Source organism: Bos mutus, chromosome 1 (assembly GCF_027580195.1).
Source record: "Bos mutus isolate GX-2022 chromosome 1, NWIPB_WYAK_1.1, whole genome shotgun sequence".
In the NCBI taxonomy this organism is placed as follows: Eukaryota; Metazoa; Chordata; class Mammalia; order Artiodactyla; family Bovidae; genus Bos; species Bos mutus.
This window is the reverse complement of record NC_091617.1, coordinates 52425129-52438908: the sequence shown is the minus strand read 5'-3', so window position 1 is coordinate 52438908 and position 13780 is coordinate 52425129. Positions and strand designations below refer to the sequence as shown.

The 13780-nt window shown below is 34.2% G+C and overlaps 1 protein-coding gene across 3 annotated transcripts in view; it reads left to right on the top strand.

Annotated features, from left to right (window-relative positions):
* CIP2A (cellular inhibitor of PP2A) overlaps positions 1-13780 on the top strand; it is a 28497-nt gene that overhangs the window by 2101 nt on the left and 12616 nt on the right. Inside the window, exons 2-12 of one of the 3 annotated variants that reach the window (XM_005905920.3) lie at positions 12-159; positions 1248-1360; positions 2207-2301; positions 3543-3639; positions 4782-4904; positions 5050-5195; positions 5570-5645; positions 8688-8906; positions 10324-10483; positions 11720-11861; positions 13183-13282. In XM_005905920.3, coding sequence (XP_005905982.2) covers positions 12-159; positions 1248-1360; positions 2207-2301; positions 3543-3639; positions 4782-4904; positions 5050-5195; positions 5570-5645; positions 8688-8906; positions 10324-10483; positions 11720-11861; positions 13183-13282 — 1419 coding nt within the window. Of the gene's footprint in view, positions 1-11; positions 160-1247; positions 1361-2206; positions 2302-3542; positions 3640-4781; positions 4905-5049; positions 5196-5569; positions 5646-8687; positions 8907-10323; positions 10484-11719; positions 11862-13182; positions 13283-13780 lie in introns of those variants that run through there. The other 2 variants (XM_070368880.1, XM_070368885.1) reach the window with 2 other exon arrangements.

Here is a 13780-nt window from a genome sequence, read left to right as displayed (position 1 = left end):
CTGTTTTCTAGGTAATTTCTGGACAGAAGCTCACTCGATTATTTACATCAAATCAGATACTACCAAGTGAATGCTTAAGTTGCCTTGTAGAACTACTTGAAGACCCAAACATAAGTGCCCCACTGATCTTAAGTATCATCAGTTTGCTGTCTCAACTAGGTAATGTATTTAGTTTCTCTTTTATTTTTTAGAAGATGCATGAATTTAGTATTTTCTTAAAGGGCAGGTTCCATTACAGAATCTTTTGGAGGATGATTCACATTTGAAAGATGTCTTAGAAAAAAAAGATTTCTTTGCTGCAGGACCTCTTTGAACTATCTTGTTGTGGATCTCCTGTAAAGGGAATATTATACGCATCCTTTTTTAAGATTATTGGAACAGAATCTGAAGCATATCAAGGGTTCAATGGTCTACAGAAAAGAATGTACCTTGGGAAATGTACATTTCCCTGCTGCTGCTAAGTTGCTTCAGTTGTGTCTGACTCTGTGCGACCCCATAGATGGCAGCCCATCAGGCTCCCTGGTCCCTGGGATTCTCCAGGCAAGAACACTGGAGTGGGTTGCCATTTCCTTCTCCAGTGAATGAAAGTGAAAAGTGAAAGTGAAATTGCTCAGTTGTGTCAGACTCTTAGCGACCCCATGGACTGCAGCCTACCAGTCTCCTCTGTCCATGGGATTTTCCAGGCAAGAGTACTGGAGTGGGGTGCCATTGCCTTCAAATTTTAAAAAATACATGTACAAATGTCAGTATGAACAGTATTGGAAAATCATAACTAGTGATCAAAATATCATCCTTTTTTTGATAGACTATACTAAACCTAGAGCTAAAAGCTAAAAATGCAAGTGTTGCTTTTTTTGTTTTTTCCCTGCCTTGTCTTAGTTTTTAGATTTTAATTCACTGGTTACTTATTTTCCTGATTTGTGTTTGGGGGTACAAGGGAGATATTTCTGTGTGTGGTTATAAAATTAGTACATGCTTATTTAAAAAAAAAAACTGATACAGAAGTGGTAACAGATCATTTCAAATAGACCATAAAAATGTTCAATATCTGTGTTGTCCAGTATAGTAGCCACCATGGTTGAAATTCTGAATTGGGAGGTATTTGTAAATAACATAGCCACATCATATTTTATATTTTTATATAATGGTAAATTTAATATGAAGTAAGTTTTAAATTATTTGTCTTTCATCCATGAAGGCCATATATAAAGATGATCTACTTCGTGTCATTTTATTTTAACTTACAGCTGTAGACAATGAAACTAGAGACTGTCTTCAGAATACATACAACCTAAATAGTGTGCTGGCAGGAGTGGTTTGTCGGAGCAGTACTTGCCACAATGATTCAGTGTTTTTGCAGGTATACACACCTACTTTCCACTTCATGCTTATTCTTCCTTATTTTCAAATCAGAATTGATAGTATCTATTATGAAGTGCTGACGTACAGTGTACTGCATGCTGGCATTAATACTGCATAGTTAGGCACAGTTCTCACCATCATTAAATTTAAAAACTGGTTATTCACATGTGCTACCACTTAAGAGATTCTAAAGAAGAAAATTTACATCTAGCACTATTATTGAAGGAAAATTCACATAACTATTTTGACAGATTTATAAACATAGATGTCAGCCTTTTTAAGATGTAAGCTGTTCATTTTAAAATTTTAATTTAAAGTTAGTATCTAGGCTCATACTGTTGAGGAAACATTCTATAAAAATTGAAGCTATATAGATTTAGTCTTCTTTAACATAGGCTCAATGCTCTTATACCCATATTTCTCTGAACCGAAAATGCCATCAGTTGTAAGAAAGAAAAACATTGTAAATTAAACTGACATGCAATTTTAAAGATGATAAAATATGAATAATATATATCTTAGAATTGATAGAATATATTCTCAACTTGTATATAAGTTTAAGATGGTTAAGTAAACCAGGTTGCTGACACAATGCTATGTTTGAGATAGAATGTATAGAAATGTGTGAATCAGGAGGTGAACTTTTAAAGTCTCATTAATTGTGTATGTTTAAGTAAAATCTCATTACTTGCATGTGAAAATAGAACCTTTCTAAGATATGGAAAGAGTTTTACTCTAAATGCCTCCTAAAATGCTTACATGCTCAGAATATGTGTAGGAGTTCATTTTTGTGATCATGCAAATATATATGTGTTTATATTCATTGCTATTTTCTTATTCTCAGTGCATTCAGCTTCTGCAGAGGTTAACATACAACATCAAAATTTTGCATTCTGGTGCCAATATAGATGAATTAATTACATTCCTGATAGATCATATGTGAGTATGCAACCACACATGTAACCAAATAATCTACTGGTTTATGTTTTTTTTTTTAATGTAGAAGAACTGTTGATTCCATTATAAGCACTTACAAAATTAGTCATAGAGAGTAACAGGCCTGCTGGTGAAACAAGTCACCTAAAATAGAGGTGGTCTCAAACTAGCGGTCAAGGACTAACCCCTTTAAAAAAACAACAACAACAACTCTTATCCAGGATTAATTTAACTTTAAAAACAAATATAAGCTATCAATTGACTCTTTTCAATTTAACTAAACAGTCTACCTAAACAATCAGGTAAAGACATACATCCGTACAACTTGTAATCCCAAGTTTTCTTTTTAAAACCATTTCACAGACAGGAAAAAAATAATATGAAACCATTCAAGAAATACAATGACAAGCAAAAATACGTAGGGAAAGAGGAACACATTGAGCTTCCCTGGTAGCTCAGTTGGTAAAGAATCTGCCTCAATGCAGGAGACCCTGGTTCGTTTACTGGGTTGGGAAGATCCACTGGAGAAAGGATAGACCACCCACTCCAGTATTCTTGGACTTCCCTTGTGGCTCAGCTGGTAAAGAATCCACCTGCAATGTGGGAGACCTGGATTCAATCCCTGAGTTGGGAAGATCCCCTGGAGAAGGGAAAGGCCACCCACTCCAGTATTCTGGCCTGGAGAATTCCATAAACTGTATAGTCCATAGGGTCACAAAGAGTTGGATGAGACTGAGCAACTTTCACTTTCAGGAACACATTGTGTTGACTTACTGGTTTATTTTTAACTAAAATATGTAATAATTCAATTTTTCTTAAATAATTTTTTCCCTAATTTTTAAACTGAGATAATGACTCCTGTTTATTCATTGGATGATTTCAAGGATCAAATGGTGTTTTTGATCAGTTTTTATAACAGAAACTTATGAATTGATTGAGACAGAAAAACTTATTGAAACTGAAAATTATGTTTATATTTAATCTTGAAGGAATATACTGATGAGATAGCATATGATTGCTCTGATAATTATTTCTATATTTTTATGCTAAATTGAGTAGGATCATTGACTTTCAAAACATGAAATAAATGATCAGTACTGTTCAAAACTTGGCAGTCTTCACATGTTAATCAGATTTTTCTTTTTGCTTATAATAAGGAAGGAATTTAAATGTGTAAATGACTGTTTTTGAGTAATTTAGAAGGAACTTAATATTTTTATCTTTTATTATTTTTCTTAAAACAGTCAGTCTTCTGAAGATGAGTTGACAATGCCTTGTCTAGGATTATTGGCAAATCTTTGCCGGCACAATCTTTCTGTTCAAACGCACATAAAGACTTTGGTAAGAAGTTTATAAAATGTTTCTTTTGTTTTGTGGTAGGTTCACCTTTTTCTTTAAAAAGAAATTTAACAAGAATTTGTGTTGTCTAGCTGACTTATCAAAGTTAACAAAGCATCAGATTGACGTAAATAACTTGAAGTACTCTAGCCTTCATATATGTTTAATTAAGACGAGTTAATACAAATGTTAATTTATATACTAGAAGTTTTTCTTCTGTAGCATCTCATTATTTGTCGTGTTGAATAATATAAGAAATGCTGAGTTTTGTGCTAATAGAGAGGAGACATGCCATTGGCAGTTGCATTTACCTCAGTCTTGTATTTCTACACAATCAATTACAACTTTCTCAAAAAGATTTATAAGTGCCTAGCACCATTACCCGGAGAAGGCAATGGCACCTCACTCCAGTACTCTTGGCTGGAAAATCCCATGGGCGGAGGAGCCTGGTAGGCTACAGTCCATGGGGTCGCTAAGAGTCAGACACAACTGAGCGACTTCACTTTCACTTTTCACTTTCATGAATTGGGGAAGGAAATGGCAACCCACTCCAGTGTTCTTGCCTGGAGAATCCCAGGGACGGGAGAGCCTGGTGGGCTGCTGTCTATGGGATCGCACAGAGTCGGACACAACTGAAGTGACTTTAGCAGTAGCAGTAGCATCATTACCAGTACTTGTGAGAAGTGAAGGAACTCAAATGAGGTTTATCTGAACCACTGTTAGAAATATATTAAATCAGGAAAGTTCATTGATTCTTTAAGTTTCTTTATGAACAGTTCGCTTGCTGTACAATATTCAGTATTACTTGTTTAGTTTTAAATTTAACAGTATCTCATTTGTTCATGTGCTGGATTTTTCTGGCCTCATCCTGTTTTGTTGGTGGAGGTTATTTTGAGCCATGAAACTGTTTGAGAAAGGTAAACATTTGCTCATAAACTCAAACTACACACTGCTGTTTACTCAGATTGTACCTGTTCATACTACTGTAAGCAATTTGTGAAAGTACCACTTACACCTTGATCTCTAAGTTGATAATAATATTTTAAAAAGTTTACCTATTCTGTACAAGACAAACTTTCTAAAACAAAATATAAGACTCATAATTTTTTCATTCTAATCTATTTTTAAATTTTTTTCTTCCTCAGAATAATGTGAAATCTTTTTATCGAACTCTTATAAGCTTCTTGGCCCATAGTAGTTTAACTGTGGTTGTGTTTGCACTTTCAATATTATCCAGTTTGACGTTAAACGAAGAGGTTGGGGAAAAGGTAAAAATTTTTTTGCAATTTATGAAACTAATTCTAAAGTTTATATTCTCTGATAATTTAAAAGTTGTTGAGACTCTGAGTTTTAGTGTGGTGTCAACGTAAACTTTTTTTTTGTATAACATCCTTTTCCTGATTTGTTTTTAAGCTGTTCCATGCACGAAATATTCATCAGACATTTCAGCTAATATTTAATATTCTCATAAATGGGGATGGCACACTGACCAGAAAGTATTCAGTTGATCTACTGGTGGATCTTCTTAAGAATCCTAAAATTGCTGATTATCTTACCAGGTATGGCTATCTGACAAACTTAGGATGTTTTTTAAACCAAAATGTATTTGTAATAAAACTGCCTTTTTACACTTAGTAAACTTGGACTGTACTTACTTACAATAGACTAAAATCAGAATGTTTTCATGTGCTTTATGTTCCTGTTCTTTTTTGTTTTTCTGACTTGAAATATGAAAGTATAACAAGGGTATGTGTGTATTTTTTACTTTGTCTTAGGTAAATAAGGTTGTACCATTCTCCAGAATATACATATCTTGATTAATCTTTGCAAAACCAGTTTTACCTCTGAACAGTATGATTATCTTACATATAAATCCTTTTAATGTATCAGTTTCATACTTATCATTTGATGTGTGTTTTTATTTTAAATCTAGGTATGAGCACTTTTCTTCATGTCTTAATCAAGTATTAGGTCTTCTTAATGGAAAGGATCCTAATTCTTCTTCAAAGGTATATATAGCTTTTTGTTTTTAAAGTTTTTAAAAACTACAATATGCAGAAAAATGTAAGTGCACAGATCTCTGAATCTTTGCAAAATGAACACAGCCATGTAACCAAGATCTCAAGCAAGAAACTAGATATTACCGGTATTTAGAACCCTCCTTGAATCCTCATAAACTGGCATAATCCTTTTAGGAAACTGTTTTCACGGTGCCTGTCGAACACATGTAAACCCTATGACACAGATTCCACTCCCATCTACATAGTTGAGAGATATGTCAGTAAGCTCACAAAAGACGTAGAAAGTGTTAAATGGAAAGTGAAAGTTTAAAACTGGTACTATTTACTGATTTTTTTAAATGCAGATCCTAGGGTAAACCCAACAAAACATGTACAAGGCCTCTACTCTGAGATTACAAAACATTAATAGAAAAAACCTAAGTAAACACAGATATAGCAAGTTCATAGATTGGACGAGTTTACCATATTAGGTCAGTCAGAATTATAGCAGGCTTTAGGTTTTTTTTGTTTTTGGTGTATATGGAAATTGGGAAGCTGATTATAAACACTATATGGATATGCAAGGGTCTAAAAATAGCCATGACTATTCTGAAAAATGAACAAAGCTAGAGGGCTTATAGTACCAGATATTGAAGTGTAATGCAAAGCTCCAGTAATTAAAATAGTGCAGTATTGTCATAAGGATAAACAGCTAGCTCAGTGGAACAGAGTACAGTACAGAACAAACCCACAGAATATAGCCTCCTGATTGATAACAGTACACTCTTAAAATTATGATCATTGCAGTAAATGATACTGGTCAATTGGATATCCATATGGGGAAAAGCTGAATTTTAACCCTTACCTCACACCAGATGAAAAAATCAGTCTTATAAAGATTGTAGCTCTCAATGTGGAAGGAAAATAGTGAACTTTAAGAAGAAACACCTAGCAGAATATCTGTAGCCTTAGGATGAAGATTTTCTTAAACAGAAAACAAAAACATAAACTATGTAGGAAAAAATGTTGGTAAGTTAGATTACGTTAAAATTAAGAGCTTTTCTGTTCATGAGAGGCCACTAATAATTTAAAGAGTGAAAAAGTTGCTCAGTTTTATTAATCTTCAGGGAAATGCCAATTTAAATGGTAATACAATACCATTACACACCCGCAAGATGGTTAAAATTTAAAATACGGATACTATCAAACATAGATAATGTAAAGAACGTTGAAATACTCATGGGCTGAAAATTGGTAAAAGCTTTTATGAAAACTGGTATTATCTACTAACATAGGATACATGTATAAACTCTGACCCAGGAATTCCACTCTTTTATTTACCTCAGAGTTGAATACATGTGTTCACCATGTACAAAACGCAGCAGTGTTGTTAACAATAGCCAGGAATTGTAAACAACCTAAATGCCAACAACAGTGGAATGGGCAAATAAACTGTGGTATGTTGATACGCTGAAATACTATACAACAGTGAGAATGTATGAGGTGAAGCTGCATGTGAAAATATAAGTGAATCTCACTAACATAATGCTAAGCTAAAACAGATGTGAAAGTGTACACTGTAAGATTGTATTGGTATATAAAGTTCCATGTGAGTTTTTTATATAAAATGGCAAGCTGATTGAAAATTTTATATGGAAATGCAAAGATCCAAGAATAGCTAAGGTAAAATTAATGTCTGGTGTCAAAAATCTGATGTCAAAGTAGTGATTGAGGCATTGTCTGGAAGGGGACTCAAGGGAATTCAGGAGTTTTGATGGAATTCTCATGATCTAGTTGCTAGTTATTCAGGTAATTCACTTTGGGGAGAACATCTAGCTTTGCATTAGCTATTGATATTTTTATTTCCCTCTATGTTACACTTATAGAGAAATTGTAAATGAGAGTATTTGCTTCTATGTGCAGTACATAATCTCTGGTTAGGTAAATAAGAAACTGGTGATAGTGTCTGTTGCTTCCAGGGAATGTTAGGTAGAGGTCAGGTCAGTACCGACTTTGGAACCAAGTGAAAGTATTATCTATTCAAAAACAAGTACTACAATTTGTATTTAAAAGAAAGTAAGTCAAAGTTTATCATTTGTAACATAGTAAATGCTAATGAGTTGAATTCTATTAAAATCAGACACTGTCAGGTTGATTAAAACACAAATCCCAATTGTATGTCATTTACAAGGAACAGATAAAGGTGGAAATAAGTACACAAAGAGATACCAATACTTTTTTTTTTTAATAATAAGTTGGTAGTATGTTAAATAAGGTAGAATTTAACTTAATAGCTAATAAACAAGTTGATGTGGAATGCTATGTAATGGCATAAGGCTTAGTTATGAAGCACAAAAGAAATGTGGTAGACCAGGGAAGCAGGCTAAGGGGCGTATTGCCAGCATTACGTAAACTGTGGAAATAGCCATCCTTTAAGTTTTAAAGCTTTGGGATGCCATTTTTAAATATTATCCTGAAGTACACTTTATAGCAGTTCATAACTCTTGCCTGGAAAATCCCAGGGATGGAGGAGCCTGGTGGGCTGCAGTCCATGGGTCACTAAGAGTCGGATGCGACTGAGCGACTTCACTTTCACTTTTCACTTTCATGCCTTGGAGAAGGAAATGGCAACCCACTCCAGCATTCTTGCCTGGAGAATCCCAGGGACGGCGGAGCCTGGTGGGCTGCCGTCTATGGGGTTGCACAGAGTTGGACACGACTGAAGCGACTAGCAGCAGCAACATGAGACACATGTTTGTGCTGAAGAAAAATTAAGTACTATGGAAGGTATATAACATTAGTTGAAGTTGCCCTTCTTCAGTTCCCATAGTCCTCTTAACTGAAGTAACTACCATTAACAAGTTTATTTGTAACCTTCTGGAACCTAATGACACGTTTTGAGAAATAATACTCTGAGAAAAATGGGAAGCAACTTTTAATTTTTATTTTATTTTATTTAAAAGTAAATATCATTTCCAACTTCATCTTTTGGTTGCTTTGTGCATTGAAGTCTAATGAAATAGACCTTAATGAAGACTTTATATTGCACAGGTTTTAGAATTACTTCTTGCCTTCTGTTCAGTGACTCAGCTGCGCCACGTGCTCACACAGATGATATTTGAGCAAACTCCATCTGGCAGCACCGTTCTGGGAACCCGTTCTAAGTGTTTAGAACCTACTGTAGCTCTACTTCGTTGGTCAAGCCAACCTTTGGATGGATCAGAAAACTGTCCTATTTTAGCGCTGGAGTTGTTCAAGGAAATATTTGAGGTACTAGAGTGACTAACAAATTGACTTTTCCACTCTTATGATTCTCAGTAGACAGTTTTCTAAAATGTTTATTATATGTTTATAATAAATTTCCAATTGTTCATACCCTTTAGGAACTTAGCAATTACTGGACTCCCTGCCTCTAGTAGTAAATCCCTAGTTACTGAATTTCGTTTTTCTGGCCAAGTCCCCAAAATTAGTGAGACTCCTGTGTTTTCACTAAATAACTTACATATACTCCTTTCAGAATAATAAGTAAAGGTATGACTAAGATTTGTATGGTTTGTGGTGTATGACTGTACTTGGCAATAGTTATATTCTGTCTCTCTATCTCAGTAGATACTGTCTGCTGTTTTTATTGAGTGGATATATAGTAACATTGAATTAAGTCAGTCAGATGGAGTGGAACATGTCAGGTATTTAAGGATATAAACAAAAATCCTTTACTGGGAATTCCCTTATAGTATAGTGGGTTAGGGCTCTGCTCTTCTTCTGCAGGGGGCATGGGTTGAATCTGGGATCCAGAAACTGATCTCACATACCATGCAGTGCAGGCTGAAAAAAAGCCCTTTTCACAGAGGCCATTAAATTCTGATAGATTCTGTTATCTAGGTCATTATGTTTTCTCTATTGTTACCCTATTTTTATACCCATTCTGTCTATACCAGCATTTTCCTAGAATGTTTACCCTCTCATGACTGTCATGACTAGATCCTATGCACAAACCAAAATGTGTATGAGTGATTAAATATATTTGTTAAGGATTATCCACAAATTATTCTTTATGTTTCATGTTGATCTTGACTTAACAATCAGTTTTAGCTTTGAAAAAGCCCTGTGAGATTCCTAATGGGAATTATTTGTGGTTGTAAAGTGTTAATACCAGTGTCTCTTGTTATTGTAATTGCATTTAGCATCTTAACGATATTTGTTTTCAGTACATACTTAGAATAATTTTTAAGTCACAGAGTCCACTTTGAAAAGTCTTGTTTGAGACTGGTCCATTTGATAAAAAAGTCATCATAGCCCTCAAAACTGGATGAAAGTGTAGATTTTAAATAGGAGACACAGGTCAAGAATATCTGAAGTAATTACAAATGACCCTTGAACAGCATAGGTTTGAACTACTTGGGTCCACTTATATGTAGATTTTTTTTCCAATAGTAAATACTACAGTACTACACAGTCTGCAAGGTTAGGTGAATCCGTAGATACAGAATCACAGATACAGGAGGCCAGGGCCAATTAGATTATACTCAGATTTCAGCTGCATGGTGAGGTTGGCACCCCTAACCTTCACATTGTTCAAGGACCATCTGTATAAGAAATATAAAGAGTGTTGCAGTTCAGTGATGACTGTGCCTTCTGTATTTTTTTTTTTTTTTTTTTTAATCTTTGGTGGTGGTGAATTCTCCAGGATGTCATAGATACTGCTAACTGTTCCTCAGCTGACCGTTTTGTGACTCTTCTGCTGCCTACAATCCTTGATCAGCTTCAGTTCACAGAACAAAATCTAGACGAAGCCTTAATAAGGAAAAAATGTGCAAGAATGGTCAAGGCCATTGAAGTTTTGTTAAATATCCTTCAGTTTAACCATGGAAACTAACTGCTTATATTTTTTAGAATTTATTTTCTGCATTTTTACTGTCTTTATGTCTTTCTTTATAATTTTACACCTCTCATGCTTGAATCTGTACAGAATTACTGAACTCAAGTTTAAATTAAAGAACTGATACTCACGGAAGAGTCTCTTAGAAAAAGTTACCTAGACTTTTTTCCCATGTTTTTCTGTATAAAACTTTCAGACATTTTTAGAAATGCTTTTTAAGTTTGGTTTGTACGTTTTTTATCATAATTTGAGGTTAGTAGATACATAAATAACTACCCTGATATTCTCTTTTCATGCTGATTGCTGCCCCTGGATGATGTATGTTGTGATGGACTATATCAGAGAAGAAAAATACATTGGGAGTTATTATTGTAGCTTAGTTTTTCAGCCTGTCAATAAGGATGACATCACACTTACTTATAAAAAAGATAACCTTGTATTTCAGAGCAACAAGAATGTAGTCAATTTTGTCCTGCCCTATAGCAAACTCAACATCTTTTTAATTTCTTCTCTGAACTGCTCCTCCTTAATTTTCTTCTTTCTTGATGGCAGTGATTCTCAATTCTGGCTATGTATTAAAATCATCTGGAGAACATTTAAAAATACTGATGCTTGACTCCTACTTCCAGAGACTAAATAATGTGGAACCTTGGGATGTGAAGGCATATTTGTGACTGTTTAAACTATCCAGGTGATTCTAACATGCAGCCAAAGTTGAAAACCACTGCTGTAAAGGCAGGATTATTTTGCTTGACCTTGAGATACTCTCTAAAATATTTAGGCCTCCTCTCATTGAATAGTACCAAACTTAACCCCTTTTTAATAATAGATATTTAAATTAACTTACAGAGAAATGAGAAAAAAACAAATGAGAAAATAACTTCCTTTATTTCAACAAGTATTTATTGACCCATTGTGAAACCCGTTAATAAAAACTAACATCCAGTGAAAAGCAGATCCTTTCTCTGTTTTACTTTTGAGTCAGAAACTTTGGTGGCAGTCCCATCTCTTGCCACTTGTCAGTCATTTAAACGGCTCTGAGCTCCTAAATTCCTAATCTGTCATTGAGCTAATGTAGCAATAATTACACCAAATTGCAGTGACAAGAATAATTTGTTTGAAATCATCCTAAATGCTGTAAAGTGCTATACAAACATAAGGGGGTTTTTTTGAGAATTTTTTGTTTTTCTTAACAAAACTTAACCTCTGTGTGGAGATGACACTCTAAAAATGCATGTTGCAAAAGTTCTCACTACTATCAAGTGTACCACTCTGATAGAACAACAGTTTACATATGGCAAGATTGATATGGGCTTTGGAACAAAGGTAGCAGATTCTGAATTATGGTGAGTATATGAAATACAAATGGCAAAATGGTAAGTCCAAACTTAATAAAAATCAAAAGATGTAGTAATTCTCATTCGTTTTAGAAGATCATCCTTGGGTATGTTCTGTTAACTCAAGATATAGAAGAAAATTAAAAATATATTCATAATGAATTTTTTTTTTAATTTAAGTCATAGATTACGTGCTTCTGAACAGAGATATTAATATCTGTTATTTGTTTTTCATTGTTTAGGTTTGTTTGTCTTGTTTTAATTTATTGTGATTATCTACGAGTCTTTTATGCTTCGGTGCATTTTTTTCCCCTAGAGTTCCTTCCTGACTTTGACTCAGTAATTATTTTATATTTAATTTTATATTTTGAAATGACAAAGCATGAAAAAAACATTTTTATTTCAAAGAAGCCAATCACTGCTGAAAGTTTCTAGTAATAAAGACAACTCTTCTTTAGCATGTTAAGGCTTACAGTTAAATGTGGATTTTCACTGATAGTAATGAGATTATTTTATCCCTGTCCTCCCCTATGAATTAAGTTCATCTAACAAGTGTTTGTTGAGAACCCACTGAATGCTAAACACTATAATTTGTTCCAATTTTCATAAATGTCATAATTGTCAGTGATTATACTCCTCAAGAATAACAATGATCTCTTTTTTACTTTTTTGTACTCCTTTTCAATTAAAAGGCTGTGAAAAACAGCTTAGTATAATTTGTTCAGTAAATGTTAGATACTCTAGATTGCTGAAGGTTGCCCTCTTAGGCTTCCCAGGTGGCGCTAGTGATAAAGAACCCGCCTGCCAGTGCTGGAGACGTTCGAGACGCCGGTTCAATCCCTGGGTCTGGAAGATCCCCTGGAGGAGGTCATGGCAACCCACTCCAGTATTTTTGCCGGGAGAATCCCATAGACAGAAGAGCCTCATGGGCTACAGTCATAGGGTCACAAAGAGTTGGACACACTGAAACGACAACACCCACACACGCAGAATTGTCCTCTACTGTTCATATTCTAGTGACAAAACTAAGAATTAAATGAGTCCTATTGCTAATACTACTAGTAATTTCAAGCAAAAGTTGAAACATGTTGGTATTTGAGATTAGAAAAAGAAACACTGTCTAAACTTAAACTGTTAATACCAGTTCTCTTTGGATCTTGAGTTATAAGGATGTTGGTCTCTGATATTTTTACTTCTCATGACAAACAGTGGTTAATCTTGAGGTTTAAGAACAAAGGTTTTGAGTTTTTATTTTCTTCAGATTTATGGACAGAAATAAGCTGTAAGCAATTTTTGAGTTATCTAAGTTAAATATGACTTATTTTTAAAGCAAACTTGCTGCTGATGTGATTTTGAAAACTCTTGATTTGATGAACAAACTTAAACAGTTGGTTCCTGGTATGGAAGTAAGCTTCTACAAAATCCTTCAGGTGAGTTTAAACTTTTAAAATATTGAAGTTGATTTATATATAAATGTTTCCTAATATATGTTTCTGTTTTAATATTCTTAATCTTTAGAAGATTAATGTTTTTCTTAGAACTGGCCATTGGAAAAAATTTGAAAATTGTTCATTGATATAACAATATTCTCACTACAGTTATTTTATAGAGTTTCACAAGGATTAAACCTAAGTGCTTCCTATTCTGAAGTATGGGATATTCATGATAACCGTGCTTCCACAGCCTTTTCCTTTCTTGTGTCATATTTCTGGTTTCTTCATTTGTTTCTATTGGCTTTATGGTAGTGGGGAATGGTATTTATTTTGGAGTGTTTGTTTTTTGTTAAGGTTGATGAGGTAGAGTATTAAGGCAGGAAGAAGACATCTGGAAGAAAAGAACTTGATTGTGAGTGATAATTTGATAGCTGTGCAGAAAATAGCTAACTCACCGACTTTATTGACCATTGTAACTAAACACGAGTTCTAGAT